The sequence below is a fragment of the Parus major genome, chromosome 3, assembly GCF_001522545.3.
Source record: "Parus major isolate Abel chromosome 3, Parus_major1.1, whole genome shotgun sequence".
NCBI classification, from domain to species: domain Eukaryota; kingdom Metazoa; phylum Chordata; class Aves; order Passeriformes; family Paridae; genus Parus; species Parus major.
Genome location: NC_031770.1, coordinates 70,451,809 through 70,477,226, shown reverse-complemented (window position 1 = coordinate 70,477,226; position 25,418 = coordinate 70,451,809). Strand labels below are relative to the sequence as shown.

The following is a 25,418-nucleotide window of genomic DNA, read 5'->3' as shown; positions in this document are numbered from 1 at the left end:
ATGCTTTTTTAGTCAGAAGTTGACCTTAACTTAGTGTTTTGTAATAATGATGTTTTAGAACCTTATGTTAATATATTTAACCTATTTCTTGGCATTAGTAGTCTAGGTTCCATGTTTTGTAGAATAGTGTGTCCAAATATAGAATGTAAGCAGAATGTACTTTTGTGGTAAAGTGTGCTTATTCCTGCCTAGTGAGTACATGACAAAGCTCTTCAAAAGTGTTTTAGAAAGTGCTTCTTGTGACAAGAAACTTCCATTCCTCTTGTCCTTATGTCTCCAAAGTCATACCCATCTTTAGTTTGATTTACATCTTCCCTTGGACAGGATTTTAACACTACCATTTGTTAACCTTGTCATACACCTGGACACCGGGGAATGTGTTCTGCAGTTTGTGTTTCATTTCCATGTTTATCAGTCATGGTTCTCTACACACAGTGAGGAGAGGCATTCACAAGTTTTGTGAATATCTGATAACAGGATTTCCTTAATACTGTGTTCAGCAGCTTCAGGCAAGTCTTTCAAGAGAAAGGATATGTTGCTTTATTTTGCTGTACTTGTGTGTCTGATTCTTACATGTCTGACTATGGATTCAGTTTCTTGGCAACTGATTGTCAGCTATATTAAAAAGTAGTGCAGAGATGTCTCTCAGGATCCAGAGATGAGCACTGCTGATCTGTGCTGATCTGACCAGGGTACAAGTTCTTGCTTAAATTAAGGCATGGACCAGCAATATGTAATTTCTGCAGGCACCTGCCTGACCAGTAAGAGAAACTCTCCCAGTTAACAAACCAGTACTGCTCACTCTGTGGGCTTCAAGACTGCATCTAGTCATAAATAACCACGGGTCAGGAGCAGGCTGAGGCAGGTGAGGGTGATCCTCCATCATGTGAGAGGTGGTATGTTGTTCCCTGTGTTGGTTTTTTCCCTTCCCCACAGCAACTGCTGCTGCATTTAGCACGCAGAGGAGGGCATTGTCTGGTCAGCAGGCAGAGCACAGCCCCCTCTCTTTTGGGAATGGGGCAGAAGTGGAGAAGGAAAGGGTATAGCCAGATAAATGTTAAATTATGTTGTGCCACCCTGCTTCAGAACCAGGGAATGATGCCCAAGCTGTCAATTAGAGGCATGTGTGTAGCCTGAGACCGCAGAGACTCGAGATGGGTGCACATGTGTCTGCCAGCAGATGCTGGCAGGAGTCAGTGAATCAACATGTTTGTGGTAATGGTAACATCTCTGTAACTCGCACAGGTTCGTTGATTTGTTAAAATTTATCACTGTTAATGCTCTCCTTACCTTTAAGTTTCATAATAACTGATTGCTAAGATGTCTTTTTGTCCCCTTTCCAAAAGGAGTAGGACATAGTAAATTTTAGAAGATGAAAGGTACTGCAGTGGGTTGGTGAACCCACACAGGGGTTAGTCTGTACCTGGTTAAGGGCAGCTGTGCAATAGGTCTCCCCCTGCACAGGTGGGATAGAGGCATTTGACAGCAGAGTGGTGGCTTGAACTGCAGGTGAAAGTGTCCTGAGCTGTCCTGCTTAATTGATTGAGCAAAGTTCTTGTGCCATGTGGGAGGTAACAGCAATTCTCTCAGCACACGTGCAAATGCCATGTGTGGATGCACTGACTCATGTTAATGTAATTACCTCACTGTAATTGAGTTAAGTACAATTGATTTAACAGTAGTGAAGATGAGCCCACAGTTACAGTCTAAAATGTGAGTACATATTTGATTGTCAGGTTTACTGTTTCTTGCAGGAGGTTGAAGTTTTTCTTCATAATACAGTGAATGAAGAATATGCTTAACTTTAGCCCCATCCAGTCTGAGTGGAACTTAGGATAGTAGTTTTTGTTTTCTTGCATGTGTTTTCCAAATACTGTTTGAGCTATCAATAATACACCTTTTGCAGAGCAGGAGGAATCAGCACAGTGTGCTCAGCACCATTTTATTTATCAGCTGCTCTGTAGGCTGCGTTCTGATGCTGAAGTAGAATGTCTTTTCTCGTCACTTAATTGCTTTTTGCGGGATCTCATGGCAATAATTTTTAAAGCCCTGTGGTTCACTGCTCCACAAACTTGATCTTTTCTCAGAAATGTTTTTCATTCTTGCTTTATATTAGCTCCTAGCTGCTAAGTAGCTCAACTATTTACTCAGACTTAATCCAACAGTACTTGCCATCTCTAGTTCAGTATGTCAGCACTTACTAATTCATGATTTTAGAGGCAATAGAAGTGTGAAGATGACATGAGAAAGGGGTTGAAAAAAAAATTAGTGTCTTGATTGGCTCATCAGTTACTAAGCTTACCAGATCTTAATTGTATACATTTGGTATATTATGTTAATACAAATTTACTTCCCAGTGAAGTACAAAGTAAACTTTGAATTTTATTTTTTTTTAGAGGTCATTATAAGAGGTCATGTATTTATTTAGAGGTCATGGTCGTTGTAATTATTGATAGAAAGGCTTTGTGACAAATTCCAAATTTTTCATGAAGAGTTCATCATCTGTGTCACTCTGAGTTCTGACCACAGTGTTCTGAAACTGCTTTTAATTGCTAAACTTTATTTATCTTTTAAAGCTAAATTTAACTTATGCTCTTAGGGTCTGATTTGATATAGTTTAGCACATTTAGATTTGGTGCATCAGAAGGAGCAGTCTTACTTTCTTTGCTCTTTCTGTGCTAGCCCAGGCTCCAGCATCAAGCAGTTCAGCAAGCTGAACTTGTTTTAAAAACCAAACATATACAAACCCACTCTTATTTATTTTTATTTTTTTAAATTAAATTTGTGTGGACACTGCTCCCTAAATTAGTGATGACTCAGATGATTGCCAAACCTGGTACAGAGGATGGAGGAAAGAATCTGCATCTCCAGCAGGGAAGAGCAGAAGGGAGCTTCTTTTTTCCTGACAAGGTCATTGTTTAAATTTAAAATTATGTTAATGAGTTTATATCATTTTAGTTGTGTTGTCACTTCAGAAATAGTTTCTGAAAACAGGATATTCTGGAAACAGGATACTCTATGTATCTACACATTGATACCCATATCCCTGTCTTTGTCTACACATACTGACGGATTTTCTAAGATATTATAGATTCACGCTGCTGTTTAAAGAGCCAACTATTTTTATTTTATGATCAGTTCATTTGCAGTGGGTTGGTTGGTTTGTTTTTAAGAACCAAAATGTCATATTTGGCAAAAAAACTTGCCTGGATAGCTTCTTGTATTAACTGTAAAGGAGCAGAAAAATATCAGGGACAAACCCACAATATTCCATGCAGTTGTGATTACAGGTTGTTACAGCATAAAATACAGTTAATATATCTTATAAATCTAAGCACATTATTAAGCATACTACTGTTTCTTTATTAGAAATTCCAGTTAAGCCCTGAAGCTGAAGCATGTTAAGGAAGTTAAAAATTGTCTTGGTGTTTAGATGTTTGAGTCAGAAGGTTTCTAAGACTTGAGAGTAGACTGTATCAGAAATGATGCAGTGCTAATATTTGATGTAGAAAAACACAAAGTAGGTGCTGCAATATTGGGTCATTAATAACACATTCTGGTGGGTGAGTTTTTCAGATTTCAGAAAAACACCATTGATGGCCATCTAGTTTACAGAATAGTTTGCATTCTGAGATTTGGTGAGTGAAGCTCCTGTTGGCTCTTCAGAGTTTTATCTTGGTTTGGAGCATGGAGCCATTTTGACCAGCCAAAAAAGATACCTTTTTCTATTAATTTAAGGACTCAGATAGTTGTTGAAACACCATTAACTGGAATTGAGATTAAGCCCTGTGTGAATCTCTGTATAAAGCAATGTTTCTGTCTTTATGTCCTCCTTCCCAAGGAGAGGGACTCTGTTGAAATAAGAGTGACATTTGAAGTGCAAGCAATCCAGACCTCCAGCAGGCAAGCTTTGGGCTCTGTATTTACAGAAACTTTTAACAATACTTTAAAGCCTGTCCCTTCAACAAAATTTTTGCTCCCTAAACAGGGAAGCATCATGTGTTAGCGAGCACTGAGGCAGGCTGCATTGGTAACCTGGTCACCCTCTCCCAGGCTGAATCCATGACCCAGCTGCTTCCTGGCCCCAAGTCCTGTCTCTTGTAAGAGGATCCTGTGATGTCCCTGCTCAGCAAGTGCAACTGGGCTCATAACTGCCATTTTTCCCTTAAGAACAGTGATGTGTTAATCAGTGACCAGAAATGACCTTCAAACAGAAGTATATTTTTAATAGATCTAAAAGAAACATAGGGAAAAGCATTTTAAAATCACAAGCCACAGAGCATGTGACTTGGCAGGGCAGTGCTCTGTAATTTCCTGGGCTAAGTAACACCCATTTTCTCTAGCTGGCTGCAATGGAACCTCATTGGGTCAGTCCATCTTTCTAGTTTCTGAGCAGGGACCCTGTCCTATCATTTGAGAATGACCTTTCTCCTTCTCCAGTGTTAGTTTTTACTTTTTCCAACTAGAAGATCCATGTTACTTTATTCAGGATCCTAGGATTTATCCCAGTTGTTGCATGTTGCTTTGCTAGGCTGTTCTTAGGAGAACACTGCTGGAGAGCTGTCACTGTCCTGGCCATGTGCTTAATTGACTGATCCTACATACATAGCCAGTTCTGTGTCCTTTTCACCAGACAGCAAATGGCTTTGCTACTGGTTTTGATTTTATATGTGATAAGCCTTCATTCTCTATCATATCAGGCAATGAGAAATGGATAGGATAAGTGTTATTTCCCAGGAGAGATACCTGTGTCTTAACTATCTGTCAGTACACTCACACTGTTTTCTTTGACAAGAAAGGAAAGTTTTTAGATGCCCATTTTCCTTCTGTGCCCTTTGGAAAACAGGACAGCAAGTTTTTTAATTTTTGAAAGCTGCATCGATGGGAAAGCAGTCAATCCCCATATTTACTCTCTAAGAAGGCTTCTCTTTCACATTAGGTTATGTGCCATTTGAGAAAAAATATCTGGTCTTAAAGCTGTGCTGTGACATCACTTTGATGATTTTTACTTCTTAAATTCTCTTCTGAACAGCTGAATTGAAAATACAAATATTTTACTGATAAGGAACTAATTCTTGTATTTTCAGGTATTCCTAGTTTTAGTTGCTTACTGGAGAGAAACCTGAGGTCCTGAGTCTGTGAAAATCATGTGTCTTCCAGCTCTACATCTGTTTTTACAGTGTCTCTATGTATTTAAGTGTCCTAACTGCCAGGACCTGCCCTTCTCTCACTTTAAAGTTTCCTATGTTTGTTGTTAGCTTCAGGGGCTTATTTCTCGGAAAATACTTGAGTATTCAGTTAAAGCTTTACATTTTTTTGTAGTCTCGACTTTCTTCTTTTCTTGTAAACTTTTTTTATTTTTCAATTTCTTATCTCAATAATATCTTGCATGACTATATAACAGACATTTATGCACTGGGATACTCTGAAAAATATTCCCATGTTTACAGAACAAAGCCAGCCATAAGAAATGCCAGGTGCTATACGAACTGCAGAAACCTGACAAGTGACTAATCATGAACATAATCTTATGATTTCCTTGCTTTCTTAAAATAACTATTCACATGAAATAGCAGTCAATCACACCTAAGTGGTCAGGGATGTGCAAAAGTACCCTGTAGCTATAAAGAACAAAAGCTGGTTTGCTAATTTGTTCTTAAAATATGTTGACTTGAACTGTTTAGGAAAGTGAGTTAAATTATGTCAGATTGGTTTCAAAATTAGTCACTATCCTAAGTTTTGTGTTGTTTTGCTGGTTTGGGTTGTTCCTCCTCTGTCTCTGTCCATGAGGACATTTTGCTCATGAGTAGAGTGGTTTATGAAGCCTACACAGTCCTGTAGCCCATGATACTTACTGTTCTTGGAGGAGGTGGTTGTTGGTCTGTGTGTGGCTCCTTTTCTGTGCTAGTTTTTTTTTTTGTCAGGGTGTGGAAACATATTCTAAGTACACTTCATGCCCATGGTGTCCTGACCAGCTGTGCTGTGTCACAGGTGCCTGTGGGTACTGCACAGCCTGCCAGCTCTTCATGCAGTACTTCATGCAGCCTCGCATCCACTCTTGGAGAATCACTCTGTTCTCTGACACGGAAAAGGTGTAGTACACTGCTCTGTCATCTTCTTCCTGCTGTGTAAGGTGGTAGTCAGCTTCTGGAATTAATGCAGTACTTCTTTGTGGATACAGACATTAGTAATGTATTTTTTTAGCCTTCAAAACACCTAAAAAGCAGATTTATCAGGTTAAATTTCTCAGCATAGTGAACAGAATTGCGGTATGTTATCATTTACTAATTGATTATTTTTTGCAACAGCTGTATCACAGAATATTTTCTTAGACTGTGCCTGTCTAATTAGACATATTTATTGTATTATCCAAACTTGCTGAAACATTTTTCCAGAGGACATCATAGCATCACATTGATATCTTGTTTTTGGTTAATGAAATTCCTACCTGCTCATCTGTTTATACCTTTTGTCCTTTATGAGTTCTGTTAGAGAAAAGGAGACTATGTTGTTCATGTTCCCATCTGGCCAAGACAGGCAGGTCTGCTCACCAGCTTATCCCTGTGCACCTCTGGTACATCCCCTTGGCTCTCAGGCCTCCTGTCACACTGCAGGGGGGACCTACAGTCAGAATCTGTATTTCCTCCCTCTTACTGCATGGAGCCTGGCTGAGCCAGCAGCTGTTGGATCCTGATCATCCCCATTCTTACCTGTAGCAGCTTTGAGTCCCTCCCCCCCCAATGTGGAGATAACCCCTGTCAGATTCTGCACATCAGTCAAAAGTTAAAATCTCCACCTAGCCACACCTGGTGGATATAGAGCACAGCTATTTCACATAACATTTTCACCTACCATCCTTTACCAAAGCCTAAGTCATTCCCACACACAGGTGATTGTGCCTGATTTACTTCCCTGCATCTTCACAGCTATTTATAACTGAGAGTCAAAGGCTGCACAAATGGATGTTGGCCCATGCTCAGGTGAATCTACTGGTAATCATTAGAGTTAATTTAAGGAGTGCTTGAACACTTGGTCAGAAGTCTTCCTTCTCCTATGGCTTTCATCCTGATCCTCCTTGCTTCCTTTCCCAGTGGATACCTCTGTGGGAGCTGCTGCTGTAAGAACTGCTGGGCACGTGCACAGGTATAGGAACTGCCTGGATTTTAAAAAAGCCTTTGTGGTTCAGTACTGCAACAATGCTGTTCTGCCACAGAATGTAGTATGTACAAGAGACATCTGCAGAACTCAAGTTACTGACAAGTCATGTTTTCTGCCAGCAGGAGCTTCCTAGCTAACATTTATTATACTTTGTAATGGACACTTTGTGTGGCCTAGTGTTTAATTTCATTGCTGTTTGATTGATGTTCTACTTGATGAATCTAGGCTATGCAGTTGGCTTTAAATTACATGTGTGTTTTCACATGCTCATACACATGTATATCTGAGCTGTGATAAGGGGCTACTGAGTTTGTACAATCAAGGAGGAACACACAGATGATACTGAAGCTGAAGTCACACACCTAACAAGTCTAACTCTTGTTTATTTCTCTCACTTTAATTTGTACTCACTTGATTTTTATGGTCACCACTACCTGCCCCCTTCCATTCCATCATGTGTTGTGCTTTCAGCTACAAATGGCTACATCTTACATAGTGGCCAGAAAATAAATGTTATGTGGTCATATGTCACTGAAAGGAGTCTAGAAAAAGAAACAATGCACAGAATTTATTGTTTCCCACAACTCAGCTGGGTTTCTTTCATTATAGTTACTGTAAGATGTAGCTCTGATTTTAGCCTTTGGAACCTTTTTCTTTCAAACAGTCTAAGAAAAAATGAAGCCTGGAATTTGTTTACTTCCGGTATTAAAAGTAAGCAGCTCAGGGGGCAGACCACTTTTATTGGACCTGTAAAGGAATAATTTAGATGATAGAGATTTTAGGCTGCATTTTTCTTATTAAGGATTTCAGTTTTTTGGGGGTAATGAGCTGTTGGTGTAGGTAGGAAAGGGGAGCACTGGAAGCTTTCATTGATGTTGTGGCTGTCTGTGAGAGCAGACCATCACACTAATGCTGCAAAAAGACTGAATGGAAACATAAATATGTTGTAGTGAAAAATATTCAATTTGTATAGTTCTAGTTTTTATCACATATGGAATGTAATGTTATCAGGGAAAAAAGTCTTCAGCCAGAACTAGGAGGAATAATGTAATTATGACTGATTAAATCTTGCCACAGATGGGTACAATAATTCCTTGGAAATGAAGAAAATGTAAATACTGCAAAGCCTGGTCTCGTGATTCCTTGGCCTGGAAAGGGTATCTGGAAGAGAATATACTCAATCATTGTTTGTGCTCCCTTTATCAGCCAGGATCTGTGCCTCTGACAGGCAGGGGAAATGGGAGTGTGCCACGCATGCCACCAGTGCCCTGTGAAACAACAGGCTTCTAGTATTGAAAGAAGAACAGATGTTGGAAGGATGTTACTAGGCGAGGCAGATAAACCATAAATGTGTGTTTGGAAGGATTTCTCTTATGGATTGCTTGCCTTACAACTGCATCAGAACTAGTCATCTGCCTGGGTTTCATAATGAGATGCGTCTGGCGTGTCTGAGGTGTAATCAACCCACAAAGCAAACACATTCAGAATTAGCAGGCTGATACTTCTGGGTCTGCTCTCCTCCATGAGTGTTGATGGGAGCTGTGTCAGCACATTGCAAGAGGAAGGACTTGTCCTTAAGGAACCCCTTTGTGTCTTCCTGCTGCAGCTGGTCTGAGCCTCTTTCAGGAGGCCTCGGAAAGCATTTACATTCTTTGCCAGAGCATGCTAAAGTTAGGTCATAAAAACGACAGATTCAATAATGGAGTCTTAAATAATATTTAAGTAGTCTTGTATTCTCTGCAATCTGAGCCGAAGCCAACATTATTGTAGTTTGATTGATGCAGTTGTATGCATGATGTTCCAATTACTTCCTACCTAAATAAACATAATCATAACTGTAGCAATGAAACAGTGTTTTAAAAGTAAAGCTTTTCAAACATTTCTTAGTACCTCTCCAATACCTGTGCTAGCATTAAATAATTTATCTTTTAGAACTCAAATCCTTAGTCCTGTTCCATAAAAGTCTCTTTAATCTGCCTTCCATTTATTTGAGAAGGATTTTGCCTTAAATGCTGTTTTCTCATTTTTATCACTGTAAATTCAGAGGTGTTTCATTGAAACACAGACTGTTTTTTGTTACAGAATATAGGTTTGATAACAGCAGTGGCTCCAAACCAACAATTTCTGACAGTTTTTAAAATGCAGCTATTTAGGGAGCTAGATCACAGTAAAGTTAAAAATTAAATAAATATTCTCCCAAATACTAAGTTAAAAGTGCTGCTAAGTTCACGTTACTTTTTTGAATCCTCAATGCTATCTCCTCCCACTCCTGTGTATTTCTAAAAAATAGTTTAAGTCAGCCACTCATTTCCTGTTACATCCAGTTAGACATTTATTACTAGTTTCACTGCTATCTAGTACCTTGATTGTCATCTATTTAGATCATCTGCCACTCCCTTCCCTTAAAAAAAAGTGATTAATGTTTGAAGTATAAAATAACCTTGTACTTGTTCTTCATCCAAACCAAATGGGTTCTTTTGTTCAGGTAGCTGAATACCTAATAGTTATCTGTAGTTCTGATAAAATTGCATCAAATGAAAATATAGCTGCCTATAAGTTGGTAGAACTGATGTCACACTGGATTATTTACTTTAAAAAAAACCTAAAAATTGAGTGAATGTGTGTAATCTGCTGTACAAGAACAGCTAAGGAGGCCATAATTAAGGAGTCGTAGAAGTATTAGGGACCTTGAATCATAAGTGAGGAATTGTTAATATAGTATAAATGTTGTTGTTAATTTTGCTTTTATTGTAAAGGGAAAGTGGTTTTCATTTTACAGTACAAAAAATGTTGTGAAAAGAACTAAATATCCCCAATAAAAATTACAGCCTATTTATTGCTTGTTTTATAAGCAACAACATTTGAACGCCACCAGTCTTGTCAGATATTTTTGTTTTATTCTTGTGTGCATGGTGACTCTGACTTTAGTAAACAAGTATTCTATGCGGTATTTTGCGTGTTTTGCTTGTATACTGGCATATTAAGTAAATGGAATTAAAAAATAGTTGGTAAATACAGGTTCTGACCTCTAAATGGTTTAGCAGCATTGAGGTATTTGCCTGTGGAAGGTGTCTTTTGTGTAGGACCTTGCACAGTGCAACGTGAGTCCTTGGTGGGAAGCAAGGACACCTGTACCATAAAAGTAAAAACTATATTTGCCCAAAAGCTGATGAATAGTTCAAGAGAGGTGTCTGTTTACAAGAGGATGGATTTTTATCTTGCAATTGTTTCAGGCATGGTTACTTTCAGTTGGCTAAAATACCATGCATGTTCACTTACTTTCTCACTCCCTGGCTATAAGGAGCTTTCAAGCAGACAGCATTTTTGTCTGAAGAATTAGAAGAGTCATTGAAGCATAGAGGAGCTTTGCACTAAAGCAGCTGATGGTAGTTTTCAGAAAACATTCTTTGCAGCATGATCTCAGGTTTCTGAGGTGAAGTTGCAGTCACGGTGCTGTGCTGGGCTGGCAGTTCTCAGCCCAGGGCCTGGAGAGGGTGGAAGTGATATGAGGACAGTGTTTTCAGGCTTCAGCCCATAGGTAGCGGGGGAGGAGGAGAAAAAAGGAGGTAGGGGCAGGGGTGGACTGCCAGCATGGCCCAAATCAGAACTGGCCTGTAAACATTCATTCTGCTCCCAGTACTTGACTGGGAGGAGAGGACAGTTGGTTTGTCTGAGGCTTTGAGAACCTGTAGATTCTAGAACCCTAGATCCACCACTTCTTTTTCACAGCTTTGTTTTGGGTTCAGTCCTCAGCCAGACCATTGCCCTAGCCCATTCCTTGTAAGATACAAGCCTTGTTTTTTTGGCATTACTCAGCCCTTCTACCATGCTGTCCCTGGCCTGTTGAGAAAGTCCAGTTGCTACGTTCCATGAGAATCCAACAACTATCCACTCTTATCTCCATCCTTACCACCCTAGAGTCCTACCTCAATTTACTGCTCACAAGTAAGATTCTTTTTGTCCTGGTTATTGGCCTGTATCTACAAACATAACCCTGCTACCCTTGCCCTAATCTGTTCATCTTTTGGACTGCAGAGTTATTGGTGGCTACCTGCTACGCTATGCTTCAGGAAGAAGGAGGCAGGACAGGATAATTGGGATATGTTTTGCCATGAGAATAGGGTGAGATGAAGAGGTTCAGGTCTCTGTATGTATGCCAATTTGCTGATTCATTTATTTAAAATGCAGAGGTTTTTTAGTGTCAACCTGTGGCTCCTATAGCTGCCCACAGTGTTAGCCATTCTTCTGTTTTCCAGTGAAGTGTGAACCACTTAATTTTCTCATCTGAGGGGTTACAAAAAGGTGGATGAACCTTTTTGAATTTTCAAAACCTCAGAATTTCCTGGTACTATGTTGCAGCTTTATGGTTTAAAAGTTAAGAACAGCTTTCTCAGAGATGGATGTTCAGGGTCTATGGGAAGAAAACATGCCTCTCAGGCCACTTTTGTGCAGAGGAAGGGAAAGGTGCATGTGCAGAAAGACATCCTGCTACATCTGAATTAGCAGATCACAATCTGGGCCTAATTTATTTTTAATTATATGCAGTGTCTTGAGATGGTGGGAGGTGGTGAGGGAGGTGGATTAGAAACCTTTATATAGCTTAAACATCTCTTGACACAGGGGCTTGTCATTCTCGTGCGTGGGGGTGTAGAGAGGAGCACAGAAATGAAGCTCACAGACATCGTAGGGCAGGCATGGAAAACAGAGGTGCTGCAGTTGTTTCTGGAAACATGGTTAACGACACCAGAGAGGTGTAGTATATCTGGAGGAAACTGTGGTTTAGGTGACATAACTCTACCATTGAGTCTCTGCTTTGTACCAGAGTACATTTTCAGTGCTGGAAAAATGCAGCAGACTGTGAGGTGTACATTGCACCTTCCTGTGCTTTTGATTTCCTCCTCTGTGGAATGATGTACGTTGAAGCTGGCAAATTTTTAGATCTGCTAGAAGAGAACTGTCTTTCAGTATATCCAGCATGCTTTTAAAAATGAGTTAAGCATAGCCATGCTGCGTTCTGTCCTCACCATTAAACTTATAGGAACGATACCTGACAGGAGACAGCTTAGCCAAATCCATCTTGCAGGTTTCACTGCAGTTGTATCCATTCTGAAAGAAATGAGAGAAGTGGACTTGGTGGAATTTATGGATTTTCTGGTGGCCCACTCTGTTTTTGTTGGGTTTTGTTTTTTTGTTTTTTTTTTTATCCCCAGAAGAGAACAAGAAAAGGTCTAAGATTCTGTATGGTACCTCCTTCCTTCATGTAATAGATGAGCTACAGGCTTGTTTTGACCTCTGCCTTGTGCTTTTAGTAGAGAGGAAGTTTGAAAAATACTATGCCTAGGTGAACACTACAAACGTATGCAGCTCACGAATTTTTCAGTTTATTGCACATTGTCAGGGGAAGAGGTACACCAAACAGTCTGATGATGGTTTTCTTCCCTCTTGGGAAGTTTTCCACTTGGAAGTATCACTAAAATGGATTGAATATCAGGATGCCTTGAAGAGTCTGGTCAGCTGGACATCAGGGCCTCGTATCCTGGAAGAATAAAAAATTGGGGGGTGGGGGGGGGGGGGGGGAAGCAAGAGCCTTATCCTAATGAAAATAGAGAGAGGATAATCAGCCCTGTTTATTGATTGCATAAAAGGTCATGTTTGTTTGTTCCTAATCTTTGTAGAAAAGAGCCTTTGGGTTTCTGCAAAACTTGGTTACAGCAGAGTATTTGGAGCAGAGAGTGAGGTGGTTTCAGCTGCATGAAGGGACTGCACTTGCCTGAGGGTGGGGTGGCTCAGTGGTGAGTGAAGGAAGGAAAGGGCCCCCATCCTGGGGTGTCTGTGGGGCTCCCAAAAGCGGTACAGACTGCTGGTAGCAAGGGAACACTTGTGGGGAGGGAGCTTGGAGGTGTTTGACCATCGTGACACCATCAAGAGAAGAAGATGCTTCTTCTGATGAGGGTCTGGGATTAATTGAAATTAAACTATCTGAGATTAATAGTGTAGTTTCAGGAGATCACTGGGGCAATGCAAGTGTTGGCAAGGTGCTGCACAGCACAGCCTTACCTGCCATGGCTGCATATTCACGAGGCTTCTTTTGAGGTTTGCTGGTGGGTTTTTTGACTGCGTAGAACTGATTCAGGGAGCAGAAACAAAGCAGAAATCTGGCATTGCCAAGAAGAGCGAAACTTTTTTTCCTGAGTCAATGTGAGGCTTTGGTGGGAAAAGAGGAACTTCCCTTTAGAAACTGACTGAAGTGAGTCAATTCTCTCTTGTGACTGTGTGACTGAACTGATGAGAAAATACTTAAACTAAGAAATGAGAGAAGAGACTGGTTTGATTTTTATGCCTTGTGTTAAAGCACAGAACAAGGAAAACTGGGTAAATGAGAATTGCATATGCAGTAAATGGTCTGTGCAAAGGAGAAAAGGGTGAAAATTACTAGCAGAACACTCATTGTGTAGGTGCTACATGAACAAAGAATATACTTACTATAGCAAGAAAAGAGGGCTATGTCAGGGAGGAAAAGCAAGAGATATGTTTAGTATCCAGGCTCTTAGTATTGTTATACAAAATCAAACAGCCACTGCTGAATGCTGAACCAGATACAGAGACAGCGAGAGCATGGTCAAATAGCATTCATGGCCTGAACACAAATACTTAAAATTATGCAGAAAATTGATAAGGTTTTGTCAGTGAAGTTGGCACCTTGGAAACAAGGGGTAGCATGGACACAGTAGAATCTATTTGGCCAGAATCACTTTGTGAAGGAGTTATGAGAGATTTGTTGTAGATCTCTAGCTTAGACTTATATACAGACAACATGTCTAATACTACGATATAGTGATGTGTTTTTCCTGTAAGCAACTGTCAATAGTTTTCTTACCAAAAGAGTAATTCAAAATAGAAGTTGTGTTATTTTGGGCTTGAAAGGAATTGCTGACCTTTAAACAGAAAACATGATTGTTTAAAAAAATGAAGATAAAACATGAACTGTGTTTACTTGGTTTAAGTTAAATGAGGTGACAAAAAGTTGTTGTTGTTTTTTTTTTAAGATGAACATATGCTAAATTTAAGAGAACTGTTTAGTAAAGATAGGTGAGCTGAAATACTGGAGACTTAAATAGAGAAAAGGTTTAACTTGAATCCCAAGTAAAGGAAAAGGAGAATTATGGCAAATTACCTCATCATGATAGCAGAGACCCTTTTCTTGGGAGGGATATTGGGTTGAGAAGAGGTAATGCAAAAAAGGAATAGAATATCAAAAGATATCACTTCTTGGAAGTTGTGATGGAACAAGAACTGAAAGTATTAAGCTGAGTTAGAATTAATTTAAAATTCTTAAAAGTTAAAGCAGTTAATAGAAGTTTCTTTAGATACATAAATTGAGAAGGAAGAAATCCTTCTGTTGTATGGGGTGGGAGGTTTTGAATTAGAGAGAGCCTTTTGTTCAAAAGTTAAATAAATACCTTTGTACACTTCTCAGTAAGAAAAATAACAGTGTGGGGACAGCGACAGGATGATGAATGGAAACGAGGTTATGAACATGACTACGGTCATGGTGGAAATTCAAGACAGAAACAAATTCCAAGTAAATAAAGGTGTGAAATTGCAGTGTACCAGCTGCATGTGGTTACTGCCTACATACCAGTTCTTTCCCTACTGTAAAGTTGCTTGCTGCTTGCAGTAGCTTTCTCATAAATGTTTTATACATGTGATGTACATGGCTCTCCCTTGTCTTAGAGCTAAAGTGCAAATCTTTGAGAAATAGTGTTTTGTAGCTTTTTTAAAGTTACTTTGTGTTATGTTAAGCTTTAAAAAAAAAATCCCTGTAATGCTGTAGAGTTTGCTTTTTTACATAAAATATTAAGGAGAACATTCTCATCTCAAGAAGTTGCTGTTTCCACTGTGTATGTCCTGGAGCTCGTTGAACTTTTCTGTGAATAGATTTAGCTCACTGGAAAAACAAAAATCTATCTCTGTTTCCTCTTCCTCTTATCCTCCCCCCTTCTTTTTAAACTGAGTTTGTTTCCTGTCAGATTAGAGAGTTAAATTGGCTTATGGGGAGGACCAAAAGAAGTGCCAGATTGGGTGCAAGATAAGCGTCTAGGAGCAGGAACAAACCCCTTGAGGGTCAGCAGGAACAGTGTTGAGGTGTTTTGCAAGTGCCCAGTGTCTTCAAATCCTGTGTTAGTGCAGCAGAGCTGCACATTGCCCTTGGAGGGGCTGTTGTTCAGGGTAGTGAATTTTTTGTTTGCTTTAGTATTCTGCCTGCAAAAATACATCATCTTCACAAACCTCCTATAATGAACTTTTGGTCAACAGCAAAAGTTCTTATAGGAGGACTTGTATCATGCAACTGATACTATTCTGCATGGGTTTTGACCTAATGCAGGGAAGAGCACTACTATGCATCCAGTGTAAATTGTTTTATTTCTGGGTCCTCTCGCCGAGTACCCTTGCTTTACTCAATGGTTGATGGCTCTTGATGAAACTGTACGAGGTTGTCTTGGAGAGATTTTCTTACAATCTTTATTGTGGTTGAGCTTTAGAATATGCTTTCCTTCATGCCTGGATTTAATTGTAGATAATTTTGGAGGGAAAACAGTTTTCTTACTTTGGGAAACTCGGCATGCTGGTGGCGTCTGGTCATTGTACTAAGCCTGTCTCTTATACACATCTCGGCATGCTGGTGGCGTCTGGTCATTGTACTAAGCAATCAATCAATCACTAGATAAAAAGGGGCAGAAATGAGAGATACAGAAAATAAATGAGGTAAGCAGAATGCCACCAAATAACTTTTCCCCCTTGTCCCTCTAAAGTATTTAATGTCTGCAGCAGCAGTTGTTCACAGCCCTGACTAGAAATGGCAAAGTTGTGAGGAGGCACTTACTCCCCACACTTATTAAAAGCAATGCACACATATCTGAGGCAATCGGGCCCCTGTAATGATCCTTAATTCCAAACTTCCTTTCTTTTGTAGAGCCTGGTGAAAGCTGTAAGCACTCCCTGACACTGCCCAGGAATTGGTGCATTTCTTTGGGGACCATTTTGCTAATACAGTTTATACTTGTTGAGTTTTGATTTTGGTTTTGCAATAGGAAATACTTTTCAAAAACTTGTGATCATGAAGTTTTCTATTCATACTTGTTGTTGCCAACATTACTACAAGATTGACAGCATTTTGGACCAAGCCGTTGCTTGTAACAGAGATGTGTGAGATTTTACATTAGGATATCTATTTAAAAAAAAACGCAAAAACAAAACAAAAATAAACAAATAACCAAAAAACCCAAACACAAGAAACCCACCCATAAGTGGTCCTGTCAAATTAAAAAAGAGAAAAAAAGCAACAAACCTGCACTCTGAAACCACTGTAGTGACTGCTGGTAAAAATAACAGTAAAGTCTCTGACAGCTGAAAGAGAGAAAGGAGGAAAAGCATGTTGCTTTTAAGTTTTTCCTCTTTGTTTGTTGGCAGTGTGCCCATACACCCCATTCAGGGCTCTAGAAATGGTTCAGTGACTTGAAACTCTGGCTGCTTTTAATTGTGTGAGTTTTATTTGTTTAAGTAATGTGAGGAAAATACTGAGCTAAGTCTCTTAACATTAAATTATCAACTTTACAGACATTTTTTGTCCAACTCTTTAGACAAGTTAAGAAGGATTCAGGTTTTAGATTTGTTTTGCTGGTTTCCAAATGCCATTTTTTCACAATGGCTTTGAATTGTTGCTGCACCCTCAGAGAATCTCACCATGAGCTGTACGTTTGCACAGTAAGTCAGACAGCCCCAAATCCATCTTTAACATTGAAAAGCTGTTGAGATCTATTCAAGGAGAGAACTGTGCAAGTCATTTGAAGTGGGGATTTTTTGACATTTTTTGTTGTTAAAAGTGCTCGAAAAAAACATGCAAAAAATGTACACCTGCATAACGTGATTAATGAAAGCACGATTGTTGCTGTACTTAGGCTTTTAAATATGTTTAAAAATCTCTTGTAAATAGGGTGCTTTGTTTAGAAACCAAGTTCTGTTGTTAACAGTGAAATGAGAGAAATAAAAGCATTCTGGAATACTAATAATGCCCTGCTTTAAGTTATGTTTTAAGCAAGTATTTATTTTGAGGTAAAGTAGAAGACAATGTTATGTGTAGCAGCATTTTTTAGCATTTTTTAAGAATGATTAAACTCAGGTAAAAATGCATAGCTCTTACTGAAACTGTATCTTCATTAAGTTGTGATTAAACAAGTAGACAAGCATCCATGCTGTGTTCAGTATTGCAGGAAAAAAGGACTTATGCCTTTGAGGTTCCCTGGTTATTAGCACCCATCTGTGTTGTACTGATTGTCTAGCTTTGGAACATTCAACTGTGTCCTAATTTTGAGACAGAACACATCTTATTCAATTCTTTCCTTTCATCAAGATTTCCCTGGTGGCCACTGAAGACTGAAGAGATGTGGATGGACCTAGAGAAGGACTCATGGCACAGGCAGTGTCTGTTGTTTCATTTGAGGGGTGGCAGAGTCTTCTTTTGGTGTATTCTGAACTTGGATGTTTCATCATTGTGACAAAGATCCCCTTATTGCTATACAGGCTTTTCAAAGTGGAGGGCTTGCTTGAAATTATACTGACTTCCTGAGTGGTTTGTTTCATTGGTTTGTGTACAATTACTGTCCTCCAGTTGCATTAGTAACAATATTTTCATATTTATTTTTTCATGCCTTAAATTTACAATTTTTTAAAAAATCCAAGGTTCTGATTCAGGGAACAGATATTATTATTTCTTCTTTCTTTTGTTACACCGTCCTCCCATGCTATTCCTCCCACCTTTTAAATACTGCTCAACCTTCAGCCTATAAAATCAGCAATTTGTCTCCTGTTTCACACTGTTACATTTGTGTGGGAGAGCCAAGCCTACTAGAACTGCATAACTGGATAAGCAAAGCCAGCCTTTGTCCTAATGAGTGAAGATGTGTTCTTGGTTACTTTTGGCTGCTGGAAAAATTCTAAGCACCTGAGCCACTCAGACCAGCAGTGGTAGTGTCTTGTGTTGGGTACACTGAGAACTTGGGGTTTCAGGAAGCTGAGGCATATATGCTTTCACATTATTTCATTGAAATAAATATTCCAAATTATTTTATAATTTAGTCTATTAGTGATGTGAAAAATAGACTTTGCGGTGTCATCCCTCTTCAGAAAATCAGGGAGAAGTTAAGTGACACGGGTCCCCCAAGGTAGCTCTGCTGCAGAACCAGGAGCTGTAATCCTGTTCTCCAGTCTCACCAGCACTGGGTTAGGATATCAGAATCATAGGAAAGCCTGGGTTGGAAAGCTCCTCTTGATTTCATCTGGTTGAACATCTCACTGAAGCAGGGCCTTCCCTTGGATTGGGTTATTTATTCAGTGCCCTGGTAAGATGCATCTTAACTATTTCCAACAAAGAGAACAATTACTTTGGGCTTCTCTGTTTAATTTTTTTTATAGTGAGCAGTTTTTTCTTGTGCCTGAAACTAGTTTGCTCTATAGCAGCTCAGGGGGAACTGTTCCTGCCCTTGGTCCTGTTCTCTGTGCATCCTTGTGAAGAAATCGGCTCCCTCTCTGTGAGCTGACTATGAACTGTGTAGGTGTCAGTTCTTGTGCTCTGCTAAAACAGGGTCTTGGTGCTGCAGACCTCCCATGAATGGTTGCAGGGAGCCCATGTCAGGGATTGCCATCTGATTTCTACATGTTCCTAGTTGCACTTGTCGAGTAACAGATGCGAGTTGTGTGTCCTTGGCCTTCTTTGACATGTGACTGATTTGGGATGGCACCTGTGGTAAAGATTTCCTTCTTGGATCTGTGGTTCAGCCAAGTGAATGCTAGAGAATGGATTAAGGATTAGTCAGGATACACTTTTTTCTCTTTCCTCTGAGGAATCCTTGAGCAAAAGAAGAAAATTTGTGTTGTAACTCTCCTGAAAGACCTCTAAATGTGTGTAAATTGAGGTATTTTGTAATATTCTCTGTGAGTCCAACTGATCTCATTCATCTTCCGTGTATTTTCTAAAATAAAAGTATACTGCAGCCACTTTGTCTCCACAACCCCCAAAAGCCTCCCTGTCATTTAACTCAATGATCATTTTATTTAAGAGTTTGATTAATCTGATTTGTTCTGGAATGCTTACTTAATTGTACATCATATGTTTGGAGTCTTGATGAAAATTTTCATTGTATCAGAATCAGTGGGAAGCTCCTGATGACTTCAGCTTGTCCAAGACTTTTCTACTGCAATGTAATACTAAAAAAATTATCACTATTTATTTCACTTGCTCTGATGATGAAAATTTCCTTTTCTGTGAATGAAAATACATAAATCATGCTAAGTAGATAACATTTTTGGTGTTCACAACAGAAATTCAGCAGCTCACTTGGGATATTTGAATTGCCCATGTCAGCAGACTTTGTTCAGAGTTGCCTTCCTTGTACCTCTCATGCTTGCTGTATCTTTGATTCATTTTCAGAGCAGCAGACCCAGATACAGAGAATGCAAATTATTATAACTTTGATCATAAATTAATTTGCTCTGAAGTGAACATTTGCTCTCTTTTCAGAGATTTTCACTTCCTGAGACTTGTTAAGAATTTTTAAAGCTTTCAAGAATATAGCATTTATTCTGCTTCATCTATAGCATTCATCACGGAAAAGGAAAATGTTATTTCAGTTTTGCTGATACTGAAAATAGGTTCTTTTTATTTGTTTAGTGTTGAATGGGGTTTTCAGTGTATACAGGACTGTAATTTGTAGTATCACCTGCTACAGCTCACGCAGAGGAAACTGTTACTCAATGTGTGTGTTGTAGGATGGTGGATGGGGTAATTTGTCCTGTTGATTATAAGTGTAAATACTGTTTTTAAGGCAATGGTAACCAAGAGTATTTTTCCTATTTACAGAGCAAGCTTTACATGGAAGGATTTAGAAGCCTAAAAGAAGGAGAACCTGTGGAATTTACTTTTAAGAAATCTTCCAAAGGCCTTGAATCAATACGGGTAACAGGCCCTGGTGGGAGCCCCTGTTTAGGAAGTGAAAGACGACCCAAAGGGAAGACAGTACAAAAAAGAAAACCAAAGGGAGATAGGTAATTACCTTACTTTGCTATTCTCCCCTTTTTTTCTTCGCAAGTTTTTCTTGAAATTATGTTTTCAGCATTTATTTGTTTGTGAAAGGAAACTTTTCTATGCAGATTTGGCTTTTACATGTAGCTTATGTAATTTAATTAAAGCTGTATCTATACAACTACATCAATCACCCACTGATTAGTTTTACTTGAGAAGGTCTTATTAAATTAGAGGGAGCCTGCAGAGGAATATAATATAATTTTGAAGATATTGCTATTAGACTGGAGAGAGAGGTCAGTCTGAATACAGGTGAAATAATGTGATGTTTAGGTGAGAACTGTGCGTGCTAAACAGACTATCATGTGCAGTGGGGTTTTAAACTGCATCAGTAGTTTAATATAAAAAAATGTAGGTGCTGCAGTAAGGGTTGAGATGTATATCATTTGATTAATTATATTTTACTTACTGAATAGAGTATAAGCTGTTTCCAAAGGTTCGAATTCCTGATGGTCTGAGGAACTGTTGTAATAATACTTTACACATTTCAGGTTAATTTTGATTGCTGCATTTCTCTCTACACATGTGCAGCACGAGTCCTCTTCACTACAAAGCTACCTGCACCTATTTCAGCAAGAACAGCCTTCTTGCTTGAAAGCTTATTCATTCATTTAGGTGAATTCACCCTTTTTTCCTCATGCTATTGCCCAGCCCAGTAGCTATAGTGACCGAGGCCAAGGGGAATACATACTTTATGAGGATTCTAGTAAAGAGCATCTAAACAGCCAGGTTTTGCTGGCAGTAGTTAATGTATGGCATGACTGAGAGGTGATGGCTCTCTTCCATTGCACATTCTGAAGCAAATAATAGCTTAGGAAAGGTAGGGTCACCTGGAAAGGAGCCATAGCCCAGGCTTGAGATATTTGGGATCAGAAACCTTTACTAGCTACAGATGAGCTCCACTTGTCCTCTGTTAAAAGGCTCTTTATTTTTGTCCCTCACACCTTTTTCTTTTTTAATTTTTTTTTTTTTTAGTTAAGGACTGGAGACATGATATTTGTCCCTCTTTCACCTTCTTTGTAAAAGCTAAAGGCCAGAAACAAAATTTATTGCTGCTGTAACAGATCAGAGTCTATAACCACAACAAGGAGAGACTTTGTAAGCTGGACAAAGCTTTCTTTTTGATTGCTCTCCATATCTGGCCTTGTAGAGTCATGTTGCAAGCAATAGCTGGTTTTGGGGTTTTTTTGGTTGGTTGGTTGGTTTTTTTTTATTTTGCCATAGGCTTTCAGTATTATTCTGATTTAAATTATTGTTTTTCCCATGAATTGTAATTGCTAATCTGTTTAGGGTGTTAGCATTACCACTGTTCTTGATGTCTCATACTTTGGCAGCAAATAAAGGCCACAGTCATGCTGGTGTGATCCTGTTGACCTATTTGTTGCACGTGTATATGAAGGAAGACAGTCCTTGCTTCAAAAACCTTGAAATTTAAATGATCTGGTTGTAAGCAGTCAGGGAAGACTGCATATTGAAAGAGGCAGGGATTTGAACAATCTGTAGTGCACAGGGTAGGAGATGCAGGGGGAAGCAGTACTTTCCAAGTGGATTTCATCTCATCCTAGGGAAGCATTTAAAATGTTGGGGTTGAATCTTGCCTTCCTCCTCTTCAGGGACTACAAAGGGATCCTAGCTCCAATCCTGTAGATGCTTCCCTTGTAAGTCTCTAAAATGAACTCTGCTTTCAGTCATGTTTTTTCATAGCTGAAGCATAGAAAAAATTGAATAGATATACCCTGAAAAACAGTGCGGGGGGGGCTGATCTATGAGACAGTGTACTCTCTAATGTTCACTTGCCTTTAAAAAAAGGGGAAATTCAAAATTAATTTGAATTAATTTGAATGTGAAAATGTGGGCAAAAACATCTACCCACTTCTGTCTCAGAATTCTTACACTTAAGTCATAAGACACCAAAAAAGGCTGAAATTTGAAATGTTTGAAGTAGCATTGACATTATCACTCAGTGAGAAGCAGTGCCTTTGCTTGAAGAAAAATTAGTTTTGAACGCCTAGTCAATAAAAAAGGTGCACCTCCAACATGTCTAGTGAAAAGTTTCTTGAAGACTGCTGTTGTACTGTGAGAAGTGCCTCCATTTACAAAAGCTAATTCCAACTTCTCATGTTCATCTCTTTTTATATTACCAATATAAGAGTGTGAGAGCCCAGCCACAGTGAATCTTTTTGTCTGGATCCCATTTGAATGGATTCTGTTACTCTAATTACTGAGGGGAGTTAGAGATAGCAAAGATGGGGAGAAGAAAAGGGAAAAGAGCAATATGTGCAGATAGGGAGGAAAAAAAAAGTCATGACCCTGAAGTTACCAATGTTGGTGAATTTTGTGAGGCTTCCATGGTAGACTCAGGGTCCCTGTAATTTGCAGTACTGTTGCTGTGGGGACCTTGCTAGATAATATTTCCCCTTTGGCATTACTGTGGGCCACATTGGTTTTCTAACATTAGTGGGAATTCTGTAATTGTCACCAGTGTCCACTTGCTCATTCTTTCTCAGCGTGTTGGCACATTGACATGTGAAGAGGGGAATATTTGGGGTCTGTGTGGAATGAAGCTGTGGCTCTGAGTATCCTGCAGGCTTCAGGTTCTCTGACCTTACTTTAGTCTATTGCAATATATGTATGTACTTTTTCACAGTATTTAGAGAAACCTGGGCTAGAGGGGAGGTTTCTAAATGAAGCTCAGGTGTGATATTCATCTGACAAGTTCTGAGTTCAGAAGTGGTGTTTTATGGCAGAGATGCACAGTGGAGGGGCTGGTCTCTTCCTACCTGGCTAAACCAGGGGATGAATTTGTGAGGAGATGCATTGTCACCAGCTGCAGCTTGCTTTGTAGGAGCTCTTAACACATGCCAAACACAGTGTGCTTTGCTCAATTTTGGCAGTGAGTTGACACAAAAGTATGCTAGGCTGCTCTCTAGGAATGACCGTGGGGATCTGATGGGGAAGAGACAAAGTGCTCTGAAATCACACTGAATCAAGTACTTAGTAACTTGTAGACAAGTTTGTGATTTAGAGTAGAACAAATGAAATCAGAACCTAACCCACCATCTCAGAGTAAAGTTGAGGGAAAAGGGAGGAAGGAAAAAATTACGCTGCTTTCTTTCTATGTTTTTGAACAGGCCCAGTATTTCTATGTTGCCTAAAATGAAACCTAAAATGTAAAGGACTATTTTATGAGTTGTAATTATTTATATAGATGGGAGAATATTCTTTAGTGCAGTGTACATTTAAATGATTTAACCAACAGACCTCTGAGAATATATTAATAAAGGCACATGATGCTCACAGGACTAGAAGCTAGAGTTATCTTTGGGACCTAAAAGTATTACCCAGTATCTGTAAAGATTCCTGCTAGGAGCTCAAACTTGGATACTTTTTCAGCAGTGTCTGTTACTCTGTATTTGCTTAGCTTGGCACTTGCTTCATCTGGAGTGTTTTGGGGGAGATGGGGCGGTTGGCACCTTTTTCTTTTTTTTTTTTTCTTTTCTGGTTTTGAAATCTTCATACCAAAATGGAAGAAATAAAATAAAGCAAGATGAAAGGAACAAGGAAGAAATAATTGAGTACAACTCCATCTCCCAGTTCTAATTTATTTCATTTCAGTCTTGTGATACCTTCTGTGAACATCACACTTGTGGCTGGGGAACTTTCTAGTACAGGTGACCTATGTCAGTAGGTTTAGATTTAAACATGTAATAAATAAGCACTACATAGTGAGATTGGAGTCTGACATGGAGCATTTCACTGTCTTGGTTTATAATGCAGCCAGCCCTGCAAGTAAACAATGAGGGAGGGATTTGGGAGCTGCTTAAAATGCTGGAGCTCAACGAGCCATTGCCGCTGGATAAATGGTGATGCTGAATTACACCCTGGGATATGACTGGTGAAACAACCATGTATTTGTAGCTCAGTTGGCTAAACAGTGATGAGCACTGCAGCATGGATATAACACTTTGAAGACTTTTTTTTTCCAGGGTAGATTAATATGATAGAGGAACAATTAGAAAATAAGTAGTTTTGTGTTTAGATAATAAATGGTCTTCACCAGTAACTCTTGAATGTGACCAAAACCATAACTTTCAGATGAAAAAAACATAGTTCTAAACCACCCACGGGGTGGAAATACAGCCACTTAGGGAAGGGGGGATTATAATTAAATAATATAATTCTCCCCTGATGAACTGTCACTTAAAACTTCATTGTGTCTGAGTCAGACAGAAAATGGTTTTAATATCTGAAGACATTCTGTGGATGATCTGAAGTCAGACTATATTAAGAAAATCTTAAAGGTCTTTAAAAGCTCGTGATCTGCACAAACAGCCACTAAGCTGGTAGGATGCAGGAAGGGATGACATATGGTGGCATGCCATGGAGGACATTTAGATTAAAATTACTGGACTAGGAGAGCTAGTTTAGGACAGCAAAGTTACATGATACTAAGTTACTTCAAACTTGGTATTATATCAATTCCATCTCTACTGATTGAATCACACTCAAGGGTATAATCTAACTTTCATAGAAAAGCCTCCTACAGCTTGAACGAGCAGAATTTGTGAAGGAGATATGAATAATGGGAGTGGTATGGGCTGGGAGGAGAGCCCTGAGCTAGTACCAAACGTGTCAGAATCACATAAAACCCATGCTTAGCAGACAGGTGGGGAAAGCCTGTCAGTCCCTTCTCCTGGGGGTAAGCAAGGCCAGGCTGTTTGTCACCATGCACAGCTACAACAAAGGGGATACATCTGCTTTGGGCAGGTCCTGAACAGCACTGGGGTGAAATGGGGAACAGCAAAGTGAGTCATCCAACCAGGGAAAGGGATGGCAAGTTCAGAGAGTTGTAGCCTTTGGCACAAAATGGTTTCAGCATGTTACTGTCAACCAGTGAAATTTTCCTACTCCTCTTCAATGCAGACTGTATTCACAGTTCTGCCATTTTCTGAAGAGGAAGCTGACACACAAGAAATGAAAAAATTGCATGGTTTACACCAGTTTCTTATAAGTACAGCCTTGCAAAAGGACCTTAGTTGAGGGTGGTGTTTCAGCAATTAGACCATGAACACCTCTTCCCTGACACTCTTTCACCTGGTATTAGATGGCAAGAATCTCTTCA

The 25,418-nt window shown here is 39.3% G+C and overlaps 1 protein-coding gene across 4 annotated transcripts in view; it reads left to right on the top strand.

The window, feature by feature from the left end:
- The window catches only part of LIN28B (lin-28 homolog B), an 89,392-nt gene that overhangs the window by 27,289 nt on the left and 36,685 nt on the right, over positions 1-25,418 (top strand). For all 4 annotated transcript variants that reach the window (XM_015623264.2, XM_015623262.2, XM_015623266.3 and 1 more), the window contains exon 3: positions 20,075-20,259. In XM_015623264.2, coding sequence (XP_015478750.1) covers positions 20,075-20,259 — 185 coding nt within the window. The remainder of the gene's footprint in view (positions 1-20,074; positions 20,260-25,418) is intronic.